Source organism: Ochotona princeps, chromosome 1 (assembly GCF_030435755.1).
Source record: "Ochotona princeps isolate mOchPri1 chromosome 1, mOchPri1.hap1, whole genome shotgun sequence".
Lineage (NCBI taxonomy): Eukaryota > Metazoa > Chordata > Mammalia > Lagomorpha > Ochotonidae > Ochotona > Ochotona princeps.
Genome location: NC_080832.1, coordinates 117731343 through 117745074, shown reverse-complemented (window position 1 = coordinate 117745074; position 13732 = coordinate 117731343). Strand labels below are relative to the sequence as shown.

At 45.4% G+C, this 13732-nt stretch overlaps 2 protein-coding genes across 2 annotated transcripts; one reads left to right on the top strand and one right to left on the bottom strand.

The window, feature by feature from the left end:
- The first annotated feature begins 5175 nt into the window (after window positions 1–5175).
- On the top strand, window positions 5176–10316 carry LOC101519476 (putative olfactory receptor 2I1). The gene is made up of 2 exons (XM_058669986.1): window positions 5176–5181; window positions 8404–10316. The coding sequence occupies exons 1-2, from the start codon at window positions 5176–5178 to the stop codon at window positions 9343–9345; spliced, it is 948 nt and encodes a 315-aa protein (XP_058525969.1). The 3' UTR covers window positions 9346–10316.
- Window positions 10317–10355: 39 nt separating this feature from the next.
- UBD (ubiquitin D) lies at window positions 10356–12763 on the bottom strand. The gene is made up of 2 exons (XM_058666871.1): window positions 12721–12763; window positions 10356–10817 (listed from the first exon to the last, which is right to left on the bottom strand). The coding sequence occupies exons 1-2, from the start codon at window positions 12745–12747 to the stop codon at window positions 10356–10358; spliced, it is 489 nt and encodes a 162-aa protein (XP_058522854.1). The 5' UTR covers window positions 12748–12763.
- Between the last annotated feature and the right edge of the window lie 969 nt (window positions 12764–13732).

Below are 13732 nucleotides of genomic sequence, written 5' to 3'. Positions count from 1 at the left end.
CAAGGGAGCAATTAGGGTGGCTGTTGGCTGGCTGTTGGGAAAGTTTCCTGGTTGGACCCAAGTGACCAAGGGTCAGAGGGAGAGGAAGCCCAGGCTGACCAGGGGGAGGGATGACCCTGAAGGCCTCCAGGAGTCAAACGCCCTACTCAGGATTCTGCAGCACACACATGCACTGTTCTGCTGTCTGTTGCAAGAAACCAGAAACTCAGGCTGGAGAATTAATTTTGGCAAGCAGGGCAAGTGGTCAATTAAGGGGAAAGTTATAAACTATCATTCCCCACCAGACTGCCACAGTCATAAAATGTTCACCCACAGTAATGGACTTGAAGTCATCTGATAGCTGTGCTATCTAGATGAGGCATGCTTCCTAGGCAGTGCTACTGTTCAGCACAGGTAATTGTACCCTAACTGACCTTACTGCCAGGGGAAAGATACCTGCAGAAGTCAGGAGCGGCCAAAGATGCACCCAGGAAGGTGAGTTGTTATGGAAAACAGTGGGACATGGTAAGTGAGATTCCTGATATCAGAGAGACTTCAAGTACTAATTCCTCCAGCTAATTAACTATGTGACCACAAGAGAATGGTGTAGGCTCTGAGCTTTCGTGTCCTTATCCATGCTATTGGAGTAACAAGTACAGTATATTTCTTTTGAGTTTTTCACAGGATTCAGATTTGCATATCACCAAATTTGGTGTCTGGCACAAAATAATACATCAAGAAATGTTTTTATTAGTGGGTAAGGCCAGCAGAGAAAATAACGCCCAGCTCACATTGAATACTTTTTCTGAAGGAAATGTCAGTAGTGTTAGGGGAGAAAAAAAGAGGGGGAAGGGAGGTAGAAGATGAGATTCCACAGGACGCTGTTAGAGGAAACTATCTCCCAGCACGGGCAACATCCAAGGAATCAGGATGCTAAAGAACAAGGAGCAATGGCATGCAGGAGAGTCAGTGAGCGACCTGAACAACAAATACATGAGAGAAGCTTGGAGGGCTCATCCAAGACCTATAATCCACAGTTTTTATTGCTTCCAATATTGTATTTTTAATTACACTAGCATCCATTGAGGCTACTCTATGCCCAGTTCTCCATTTGCTGTTATTGTAGACACCATGCAAAATACAGGGTGGTGATTTTGTGAAGAGTGCTTGCTTCTGGTCAGAGAGAGAGAAAAAACATTCATCCCCACAGAACCTTCAGAGAATGATGTAAAGAAAGAAAACATTCAAAACACTACAGTGAAGAGATGTAAGTGGCTACTCCCCCATCCCACCTCCCAAAGGGGCATTACAGCTTCCCTGTGTTAATTTTATTAATAAACAAAAACTCAAAGCCATTGCTCTTCAATTCTCAAAACTTCAGTATAGAAGAACACCATTCAGGAAGGGCTAAAGGGTTTTTCCTGTAAGAATCTAAACTACTGGGGAGCCCACGGTGTGGGTTAAGCTGCCTGCTGCGGTGCCAGCATCCATTATCGGCACTGGTTTGGGTCCCAGCTGCTCTGCTTCTGATACAGTTCCCTTTTCATGCACCTGTAAAAGCAGCAGAAGATGGCACAGCTGTTTGGGCCTCAACATCGAAGTGGCAGACCTGGCTCTTGGCTTTGGCCTGGTTTGGGCCTGGCCATTGTGGTCATTTGAGGATGAATGACCTTTCTCTCTTCTTCTTTCTCTCTCTTTCTCCTTTCCTCCCTCCCTTCCTCCTTCAATTCAGTAAATTAAATCTTTTTTTAAAAGATGTGTTTATTTTTATTGGAAATTCAGATATACAGAGAGAAGGAGAGACAAAGAGGAAGATATTCCATCCTCTGATTCAATCCCCAAGTGGCCGCAATGGCCGGAGCTAAGCTGATCCAAAGCCAGCAGCCTGGAGCTTCTTCTGAGTCTCCCACATGGGTGCAGGGTCCGAAGGCTTTGTGCCATCTTCTATAGCTTTGCCAGGCCACAAGCAGGGAGCTGGATGGGAAGTGGAGCTGCCGGGATTAGAACCTGTGCCTATATGGGATCCTGGCACGTTTAAGGCAAGGACTTTAGCTGCTAGGCCACCGCACCGGGCCATCGTCCACTCTCTTGGACAGTCTTATGTATCTAGACAAACTTTCTGGTCTTTTCTCAAATCTATAGCTAATAAATTTACTCATCTTTTAAAAAAGACTTATTTATTTTTATTTGAAAGGCAGATTTTATAGAGAAAGGAGAGACAGAGAGAGAAGTCTTCCATCTTTCGGTTTACTCCCTCATGGCTGCAATGGCCGAAGCTGAGCCATGAGCTTTATTTGTTCTCCCATGTAGTTTCAAGGGTTCAAAAAAATTGGGCCACCCTACACTAATTTTCCGGGCTAAAAGTAGGGAGCTGGACAGGAATCAGTAGCCAACACATGAATCAGCACCCATATGGGAGGCTGGCACCACAGGTGGCAGATTTTAGTGTGCTGGTCCCATGATTTTATTCCTTATTTCACTGAAAAAAAAGGCTTAAAGAAATTGTAGGAGAATTTCTATAAGCTCTCATCAACCCGTCTGCCCTCCTACTTGTATCTGTGTTCATACACTAACTTTTCTTGCAATACTGCTAGCAGTGTGCTATTTGTGTGTGAGGACAAGCCGTTGGTCTGCTGCGTTCCACCATTTCCACTTAGCCAAGGCATGACCCCAGCAGTTCCCTCTCTCTGCAGCACTTGTGTTCTGCTGTAGCATCCTCACCAATGTGTGCACGTATGTTTATTATTTTCATGAAAAAAATCTTTTCCTCCCATTTCCCTGAGTTACCACTCCCAGTTTTATCTTTTATGACATTTTTCTGATTTCAATCTCTTTTGAATTGACTCCATAAGGCTTTACCACTAAAATTATTTTTAACAAATATTACAAATGATCTCTGCTTTGCCACAGCCAGTACTCAGCTTTCAATTCACGTATTAGCCAGGCCAACTGGATTCTCTTTATCCTACCTGTTATGTAGTAGTGAAACCTACTGTATACTATTCTATTGCTGTATTCTATCCATACCTGTGCTGTGTTACAGGCAATGCAAAGCCTTGGGACACTGTACCCATGTGGGAGACCCGGAGGAGATTCCTGGCTCCTGGCTTAGGATCGGCACAGCACCAGCCATTGCAACCACTTGGAGAGTGAATCATCAGATGGAAGATCTTCCTCTCTGTCTCTCCTCCTCTCGGTATTTCTGACTTTGTAATAAAAATAAAGAAATCTTTTTAAAAAAGAGATAGAGAGTGGATGTGGACGAGGGCAGCCTAAGACAGTTATCAAGTGTTTGCAGACCCTGCCTGTGGGGCTTAGTAGTCGTGAATGTAAAATGAAGCCTCTCGGGCCCGGCGGTGTGGCCTAGCGGCTAAAGTCCTCACCTTGAACGCCCCGGGATCCCATATGGACGCCGGTTCTAATCCCGGCAGCTCCACTTCCCATCCAGCTCCCTGCTTGTGGCCTGGGAAAGCAGTCGAGGATGGCCCAAAGATTTGGGACACTGCACCCGCGTGGGAGACCCAAAAGAGGTTCCATGTTCCCGGCTTCGGATCGGCGCGCACCGGCCCGTTGCGGCTCACTTGGGGAGTGAATCATCGGACGGAAGATCTTCCTCTCTGTCTCTCCTCTCTGTGTATCTGGCTGCAATAAAATAAATAAATCTTTAAAAAAAAAATGAAGCCTCTCAGCATGGTGCTGGATCTTTCTGCAGTCTATTAGTTCAACAAATAAAGAAAACAAACGGGATTATAGTTGAGTTTAAATAAGAGCAATTTAGTCAAGTGAGTATAATAAAATGAAGCAGAGAGTGTGCAGAGGACTGACTGTAATGGTTGTGCCAAGCTAGATAAGAGACGTGAAAGCACAAAGGAAATGAAGAGCAGTAACACATCTCCAGACCCCTAACTGGAAGGAACTGACTGGAGATAGTGTGGATACAGTCTACAGGATGCCAAATTCACCAAGGTTTATGACAGGACTTGGTAATGACTCCAGCACAAGAGCCTTTAAATAATGCCTGCAGCATCAGAATCTCTATGGGAACCGCTGTATGTCTCAGCTGTTTATGTCTCAGTTCTTGTCTCCACTTCCTGTCCAGCTTCCTGCTAATGCACTGGGGAAAGCAAGAAGATGGCCCAAGCATGTGGCCTCTACCCCCACTTAGGAGACCAAGAAGGAGTTTCAGGCTCCTGGCTTCTGCCTGGCTCACCTCTGGCTGCTACAGCCATTTGGGAAGAGAATCAGCAGATAGAAGATCTCTCTCTTCTCTTCTCTGGGTCTTTCCCCTCTCTGTAGTTCACCCTTTCAAATAAATTTTAAAATATATTTATTAAAGCATCTTCAAAGAATTAGAAGAAATAAAGGGGATGAAGAGAGAGATGATATCAAAAAGGGATGGTCAGCAAAAGCGAATGACGTCAGTCGGAACTGCATTCAAGAATGACAACAGCAAATCTGCATCTCAGCCAAAGCAAGTATTTTCTTGCAAATTTGCAGGTAATAATCCTGAGAATCACTGAGGCTAAATGACCAATTGAAAGTTGTTCAACTAAAGAATGAAATTCCAGTGGAAACGCAGATGAGCGGGTCTATCCTGTGGCCAACCTCCACACACTACAGGGACACACACTACGCTCCACACACCACACTCCCTCCCCTTGAGGGACTCCTCTCTGGACACATCCATACAAGGTTCTAATTATGGGAGTGGGACGTGGATTCCCCAGAGCTCCAGTCTGTCCTCTAATAGCAGAGGAAGACAATTCCCCAGTCTCCACTCCAGCGAGAGGACTCATCAATGTAGCCCTTCCTTCTCTCCAAGTGCGAGGAAGGTATTGTTTTGTTACCTCCAAGGCTCAAGTCCTTGCCTTGCCTGTGAACATCACAGAACTCTCCAGCCACAGATGTCTCTGCTTAGGCCTAGATCCCAGTGTTTCTGAGACTTAAAACACCTCCTTGTGCAAGCATTCTGCTCATTCCTCTGCTGAGAGTAAGATGGTACCTACCACCTCACTTCTTCTGGGACCCCTGACTCTGACCTAAGGCACCCATTTCACCGATTTCAGGAATCAGTAGAATCATGCAACTGAGTCTTCTAATAATCTCTCCCTTCTGCCATCTCAAACCTAGAAAATCCAGAGCAGGAGCAAGGGGCCAACTGATCACCTGAATATCCAAGGTCTATTAATGTCAGACATGAAGGTGAGTTTGTTGCTAGTGTTGCCAAGGAAAAACTGGTTTTATCACTGAGGAGCACATTCTAGAACATCAAGTAAGGTTTGCAAATATAGAAGACAAAATATTTACAAAGGATATACACTGTGGGTACATGATAGTGTGATGGGATGATTGTGCAGGTGCACACATGTGTCTAAGCTATATGTTGGGGACTTGTTCATATGTTCAGTGTATTTTATATGTGCAGTTTATCAGTGCATGCGTATGGTCATGGTTTAGAGGGATGGTTTAGGGCTTGTCTAGCTGACCTGCTGTTCATTGTCACTGAAGAATCTGATATTTTATAACTCAACTTCTCAAGCAATCACTGGATCATAAGCATAAAGGTCACCTCTTGTACTTAATTCATGTCCAATGTAATTTCAAATTATCTAGAAATTCACTTCCTTTCACTTTCTTCGCCCATGATATCTTTCAAATAGATCAGTTGTTTTCTAACTACAAGTCAGACTTTAGACATCTCTGGTGCAACACAGCCTTGTTTATAAAACGGGAGGGTGGGGCAAAGACCTTGAGCTTGATCAGATTAGAGTAAAATTCCCGTTAAGCATTTACAATGTGACCCAAGACAAATTATTGAATTCAAATTAAACTCCTGTCCTGTATCATGAAATAAGATTATTGTCTAATTTTGAGGTGAGTAAAGATCAGAGCTGATATATGAAAAGGAATATGAATGTTTACACCAGTTCTGACACCAAACAGAGGAGAAATTCTTTTACATAGAAGTGTTTTCTGTTTTGGGAAAACTCATTCAGCACCTACTGTGTGCCAGGAAGTGCTGTGTATTTAGCCCTCTTCACCTACTTCCGTCTTCTTGTGAGAAAACTGGTGCACACACAGGCTCAGCAGTATGTCCAAACTGGCCTAGCCAGCAAGCCCCAGAGCGAAGACACAACCCAGGAGGTCTCACTCCCCCGCACTGATTCAGAATCACATGGTAAGATTTGTTCTTCCCAATGAGAACAAAATTAGAGAAGCATATAGACAAAATATTTATTGCACAAAAGGGCTTTTCTCTCCCTAAGGACTAAAAACGTAGGGATTCTAATTTACAAATCCAGAACAATGAGCAATATTTCAGATAAGGTATCCACGTAAGAGTACCAGTCAGAAAACATGCAGTAGAAATGTTTCTATGAAACTTACGTATCACACCCATCAGTATGGCTTCTGAAGCATCAGAATATTTGTTCAACACTATTCAAGGATCAAAAGACCATGAAACATGATTTCCCCTTTGTTCCCTTTCATTTCCTTGCGAACTATTTGCTATTGAAGCCAGAGGAAACGTAGATCATCTAGTCCCAAGCTTTTGACTTAGACACGAAAAACAGAGCGAGGCAAAGGGAAGTGAATTGATTTATCCATATCAATTGACAGCTGTGCTAGGTAGAACTATTTCTGATTTCTGGTTTACCAGAGAGTGTTTACTACTTTACACAGCTAACTCTTGAAGTGTGCATTTGCATGCTTTTGCTGACCACAATCATTGCATTAGACCCTACATCAACAAGAGCACGCACATTAGGATCAGCCTCTGATCACATCAGAGCAGCAGTCAATAGGCAGCAGTATGATGAAAGTGTTTAAAAGGGGCAGGCGCTGGTGAATGACAGTGCCTGGGATACCAGCACCCCATATGACAGCCGGGATTTGAGTCGCAGCTCTGTTCCTGACTCCAGCTTCCTGCTAGAGTACACCCTGGAAGAAAGCAATAATGGCTCCAGTACTTGAGTCTCTGACATTTATGTGGAAGACCCAAACTGAGATCCAGGTGCCTGGCTTCAGCTGTTGCAGGTATTTGGGGAATAAACCAACAGACGGAGTATCTATGTCTCTGTCTCTCTAGCTCCGCCTTTCTGCCTTTCAAGTAAGAATTTTTTTTTTAATTTCTGAGTAAACTGAGGCACAAGAACTACTTAAAGTTTTTGCAAGATTTAGTTATTTTTATTTGAAGGTCAGAGTTACGCAGAGAGAGGTTTTCTGTCCTGTAGTTTGCTCTCCAAATGGCTACAATGGCAGGGGCTGAGCTGGTCCAGAGCTGGGAGTTTCTTCCAGGTCTCCTGCATGGGTCCAGGATCCCAAACACCTAGGCCATCCTCCGCGGCTTTCCAAGGCCATAGGCAGAGAGCCGGGGAATTGGAGCAGTCAGGACATGAACTGGTGCCCATATAGGGTCACTGGCATCACAAGTGGAAGCCTCATGCTATGCTATGAGCACCAGTTCAAAGTTTAAAGTTTATTTGAGGAAACAGCAATTCATGTTGCAGGCAGGAGTTCAAAATGTTTGGCCGGTTAGATAGTAGCCGGGTCTGGCTAGTTATGTAACTTTGTTCATTGGCTGCTTCTGACTGAGCTGAAGTCCTAGCTTCCTGTATACAGGCATTTGCTGGGCATAGGTCAAGCTTTGCTTTTGTTTACAAGGTTGAGATCACTCAGGAGACTTAATTGGCTTTGTCTGTCCCGGGACTTTTCTGATTCAGTCTCTACTTCAATTAAGCAGCTGGGTTGATCCAAAGCAGAGCATCTGAAAGAAAGAAGGCTGTAAGCGGATCTACCCAGGCGGGTTAGCCAGCCTTTGGAGATTGCCCTGATGTTTAGGCACTGTAGATTTTCAAAGAGCAGCAGAAGCTTAGAGTGAAGTTAGTCTTCAAAGATAGCTCAAGTGCTGTCCTGGAGAGAGCTATTAGAGTTTTTCTTTGGCTCCTAAGAAGTACAAACAGAACCAGGGAGCCGGATGAAAGAGCATGGATTGGGAAATCAGGCCAGAGTTCTCCTATAGGGTCACTGACAGCTCAAGTAACTTTTCCCTGTGCCTCGGGTCGATCCTACACGAAAACAAAAGTTTTTTCTCCCTCATAGGAGCTTATACATCTGAAGGTATCTTCCAAAAGCCCGTGGTAAATGCATAGAGCGAAAAAATTATGCAGATTTCAAGCATTTTTGCACCAACAGAAATCCCATTTATAAATTCCATTTTCCAGAAACTTTTTAAAGTGTTCCAGTACCAAAGAATGCCAGCAGATGATTTATTAAATTAAGTGTTCAAATCTGTCAGTGAGACCACGGTGGATAAATAAACAATGCACTTGTTTCTTGCCACGCCCCTCCACCGCCCCCCAGTGTCTTCCCACATTCTGGTGTTCCCACTTTGCAAACATTCTGGCAGTTTCCCTCCTTTAGGGCAACCATAGCACAGAGCAGCGCTTCCTCCTGCTGGGTTTCTCCGACTGGCCCTCGCTGCAGCAGATCCTCTTCGTCCTCATCCTCCTCTGCTACCTCCTGACTCTGGCGGGCAATTCGGCGCTGGTGCTGCTGGCCGTGCGCGACCCGCGCCTGCATACGCCCATGTACTACTTCCTCTGTCACCTGGCCCTAGTGGACGCAGGCTTCACGACAAGCGTGGTGCCGCCGCTGCTGGTCAACTTGCAAGGTCCACCACTCTGGCTGCCGCGCGGCGGCTGCATCGCCCAGCTGTACGCCTCGCTGGCTCTGGGTTCAACAGAATGCGTGCTCCTGGCCGTGATGGCGCTGGACCGCGCGGCCGCCGTGTGCCACCCGTTACGATACCCCGCACTCGCTTCCCCGCGCCTCTGCAGTGCGCTGGCAGGCGCCTCGTGGCTGGGAGGCCTCACCAACTCTGCCGCGCAGACGGCTCTCCTGGCTGCTCGGCCGCTATGCGCGCCCCACCGGCTGGATCACTTCATCTGCGAGCTGCCTGCGCTGCTCCAGTTGGCATGCGGAGGCGCCAGAGAAAACGTGGAGCGCCAGATGTTTGCCGCCCGCGTGGTCATCCTGCTGGTGCCGTCCAGCGTCATCCTGGCCTCATATGGAGCGGTGGGCCGCGCCGTATGGGGTATGCGCTCCGGAGGAGGCTGGCGAAAGGCCGCGGGCACCTGCGGCTCCCACCTGACCGCCGTCTGCCTATTTTATGGTTCCGCCATCTACACCTACCTGCAGCCCACGCACAGCTACAACCAGGGGCGGGGCAAGTTCGTTTCTCTCTTCTACACGGTGGTCACGCCCGCCCTTAATCCACTTATCTACACACTCAGAAATAAGGAGGTGAAGGGGGCCGCGAGGAGGCTCCTGGGGAGCCTGGGGAGAGAGCGCACCCGACAGTGAGAGGGTTGGGAGCCTGGAAGAATTCTGCAGGGCACAAGGAAAGAAACGCCCATTGGCTAGTCTGTCCACTCGGCCCCCTGTGCGCTTTGATTATTTACTCAATAGGAATATAAAATTTGTCTTCAGGGAGTCCAAGATTGTTGGAGGAGATGATTTCCCCGCAGCAGATAATGTTTGGATTCTTGAGAGACAATCCCATGTTTACTGGTTTAAGCAGGGAGAAACAGCCCCCGAACTTTTCTCTAAGCTCATCAGGAAAGGCAATATGACTTGAGGAACAGGTTCCTTGTCCTCAGACTGGTCAACAGCGACCACCTTTCAGGAAGTCCATTCCTTTGGGAGGAACATCCACCCACAAGGGGCTCATTAGAGACATCAGATCTCTAGGTCCCTATGAAAGATACCTTTCCATGGCCACCACCATTCAGCGAAAGAACAGTTGGAGCTAAATGTGTGACACAGAGGGTAAGAGTGGACATGATCCCAGATTTCATTTTATACCAACAGCTGGTAACAGGGGGAAAAAGGCAAAAGGCAGTCATTTAATTGAATTTCTGAATACTTTATTAATCAGATTAGTATCAGTAATTAATTCGTTTCATAATGTTATTCTCTATAAAGACAAATTCAATTTGGGTGACATTATGAATGAAGCAATGGGTTTAATATAGAAACACAGAAATGAATAGAACATGAAACCCAACTTAAAATTTGCGATCTGGTTACAAAGGGAAAGAAATAGGCATTTTTCTATAAATCAGAATGGATCAAATTTTCAAGCTAACTGTTGAATGCTATTTCTAGGTTGCGTTAAAAATGTATTTCCTATCCTCAGTAATATGTTAGAAATGATTCGGGCACTTTGTCAGCTATGTCAGACCGAAGAGTTACAGGGTTGGAAATGACACTTTATCCTACCCACTTAACCCCAAATCTTACTCTATTTCATTATCATTCATTTTGGGAAGTCGTCAGAATACATGGTTAAAGAAAAAACATCCCCTGAGTGGTCACCCTCCAATGCAAGGAGTTGTCATAAAGAATTCAGTGCCCTTTTTGATTTGATAATCTGCCATGGTCTTCCCAGCTTCCAGCTTCTTTCCATTGCAAGTCACATTCTCAGGAGTCATCCCAGTCAGGGTCTTGATCATTTCCTTCACCTGGGCCACAGAGTTGGACCTTCGCACGAGCAGTTGGTACCTCTGCCCCTGGTCTCCTAAATCCACCAGAGCCACGGGTAGCTCTTCATCACTGGGCTTCACCACCTTCAGGGTCAGGTGGATGGTGGTCTCCATGTCGATGCCGTAAGATGACAGTCTCCTCTGGGGCTTTAGAGTCTTGGAGCCCAGCAGAAGGACTTGATCCGGCACATGAACTTTGGTCTTAGCACGGACATGCTCGTTGATCTTCCTCACTCTGTCATATTTCTTGGCCTCAAAAGTCATTAATTCCTGGTTATAACTGACGTTCACCTGGGCAATGAAAGCCACAGAGAGAGAAGGAGTCAGTTGTCTGAAAGGCCTGTCACTCATGATTCTCCTATGCATGGATTTCAAGCATTTCTGCACCAAAATACTTTTATCTTTTCATTTTTTTTTCTGATGACCTTTCTGATGTACTGTTGTACCCCTGGCTTTCCCAGATCAATTGTTCTTACCCTTCCACAGTCTTTCTCATCTTTTAGCTTATCTCGAGCAGTTCACATCCTTCCCTTTTTTGTAATTTTTCTTCCAAAATTCCACAGTTGTAGCACGATGAAGAATATTAGTCTCATTACCTTGTTACCACATATTTTATCTATCTCAAGACATATTCATGATTTAACACTTTACTTACCTCTCCTGTCCAGATAAAACTTGTCAAATTTCAAAAAGTAAACTCAACCACAAGGTTTCAAAAGTTTTATATAATATTTTAAAAACAACCTACCAAGAATTTTCAAGACTGGGTAACTTCATAGGATAGTTAAGATTTCTGGCCATACAATACCCTCCATGACTACCTTACAAGAAAATCCAGATAACAACATATCATTTCTGTACTGTTACTTTCTTTTTTAATGCTCCGTTGTTTATAACAGCTTACATATTGTAGTGCCACTATGTTCAGTGTTATTGCTAATCCATAGTTCCTATACTTCCTTTTTATATCCACCTGTTGTAGAATATGATCCTTTCCCTAAATTACATCTGATTTAGGAAAAGATAAAAGATATAGACTGTATCTCCATCTTACTTCAACAACTTTACTTCAATAATCCTGAAAGTGAATTTCATCTATGTGTTAACTCTTTTTTTAAGGTTTATTTAATATTTATTGGAAAGTCAGATGTACAGAGAGGAGGAGATACAGAGAGGAAGAGTTTCCATCCGTTGATAAACTCCCCAAGCAGCCACAATGACTGGAGCTGAGCTGATCTGAAGCCAGCAGCCAGGAGCCTCTTCTGGGTTTCCTAAGCAGGTGCAGGGTCCCAAGGCTTTGGGCCATCCTTGACTGCTTTCCCAGGCCACAAGCAGGGAGCTGGATGGGAAGCGGGGCCACCAGGATTAGAACCAGCACCCAAATGGGATCCTAGTATGTACAAGGAAAGGATTTAGCCACGAGGCCACCACACAAGGCCCTCTGTGTTAACCCTTAAAAGCTTAGGAGATTGGGTCCGGCAGTGTGGCCTACCGAGCGGCTAAAGTCCTCGTCTTGAAAGCCCTGGGATCCCATATGGGCACCGGTTCTAATCCCGGCAGCTCCACTTCCCATCCAGCTCCCTGCCTGTGGCCTGGGAAAGCAGTGGAGGACGGCCCAATGCATTGGGACCCTGCACCCGCGTGGGAGACCTGGAAGAGGTTCCAGGTTCCCGGCTTCGGATCGGCACGCACCGGCCGTTGCGGCTCACTTGGGGAGTGAATCATCGGACGGAAGATCTTCTCTGTCTCTCCTCCTCTGTGTATATCTGGCTGTAATAAAATGAATAAATCTTTAAAAAAAAAAAAAGCTTAGGAGATTGTCTTAGAACATAAATCATTTAAACAAACCTTGCGTACCTGTTCGTTTGGAAGAACCAAGAAGCTTAGCTTTAAAACACTGGAAATACTTCCATAATTCTAACTCTCAACAACATTGAGCAGTAAGTTCAGCCTGACTTCCTGCCATTTACCCTGAACAGTAGTCGATTCACAAGAGAACTCAAGCTTGTCTTCAGAGAGCCCTCCTTCCCATTCTGCAGCGACTTATGCCTGCTTCGTCTTCTTCCCATCAGCTTCCCAGCCAACCAACTTTCGGAGCCCCTTTTTCTGCCAGAACACTATCCATTCCGGAGATATCTCCCCAACTCTAGGAAAAGCTTTCCTTCCCCTTATCCATTATTAAATTAGAACTTACTAAGATGCTGGAAGCATTGGGAGCCATCCTTTCGATAGCAGGGACAGACCCCAGGGACAGACTTCAGGGACAGACGAGACCGAGTGAAAGGACCTTGCATCCAGCTTATATACTGATGGCTGAGTTGGAAATCCCCTGCCTGCACAGCTATGTTGTCCAGCTTGACTCTGCCCTTTGTTCTTGCATGTCCTCATCCACTTTCTTTCACTTTTGCCATCAGGCAGTTAATAAACATTGCTTTATGCTCAAGTACTTTGCCACTGAAAAGGGCTGCCCTGCATTCACTGTCCAATAGGATGTAGTGACTCTGAAACAATCACCAGGTAAGGGCAGAAGATGCTAGATCAGGTTGAGTGAGGGTGACAAACAAAAATACCTGCAGCATGTTAGGAATGGGGGAAGGGACTAGGCAAAGAGAAAGGAAAAGCTGTTTGAACGCAGACCTATATTTAAATTGCTTTCATTTTTCAAGCCTTGTTTGTATTGCTTTCTGAGATCTTCATGTCATTTCTCAGAAGGCAAGAAGGAGAGTGGGTGGTTAAATGCTGCTTAAAAACAGACTCCCTTTTCCTCAGATCATTCGCTTTTCCTCTCCTTTCCCTCTCTGTCCATCTCAGCCCAGGGCCATGCACTAGCTTAGAGCCAATGACTACATTACCAGGGTATGCAAGGATAGCCTGGCCAGAGAAATGACAGTTCTGAGGAAATACTTTATCTGCTCATGCCCCTTGAGTCTATACCCACAGCCCTAAACTGAGTTGCATTCGTAATAGGTTTGGCTTATTCACGCAGCTTCCTGAAGTCCACGTATATCCTTGACCATGCTAAGTTCTCGATTGCCTCCATGTCAGTGAATGTACCTTTCCCTCCACCTGTATCCCCAACACCATGAGTTCTAAGAATACACAGCATAAACAGCATATGTCATTCAAGAAATTTCTCCTACCTCTCTTCTTCCCTACCAGGGCCAATCTGACCTCCCATCCTTCCTCTCAAAATCTCTCAAAGAATG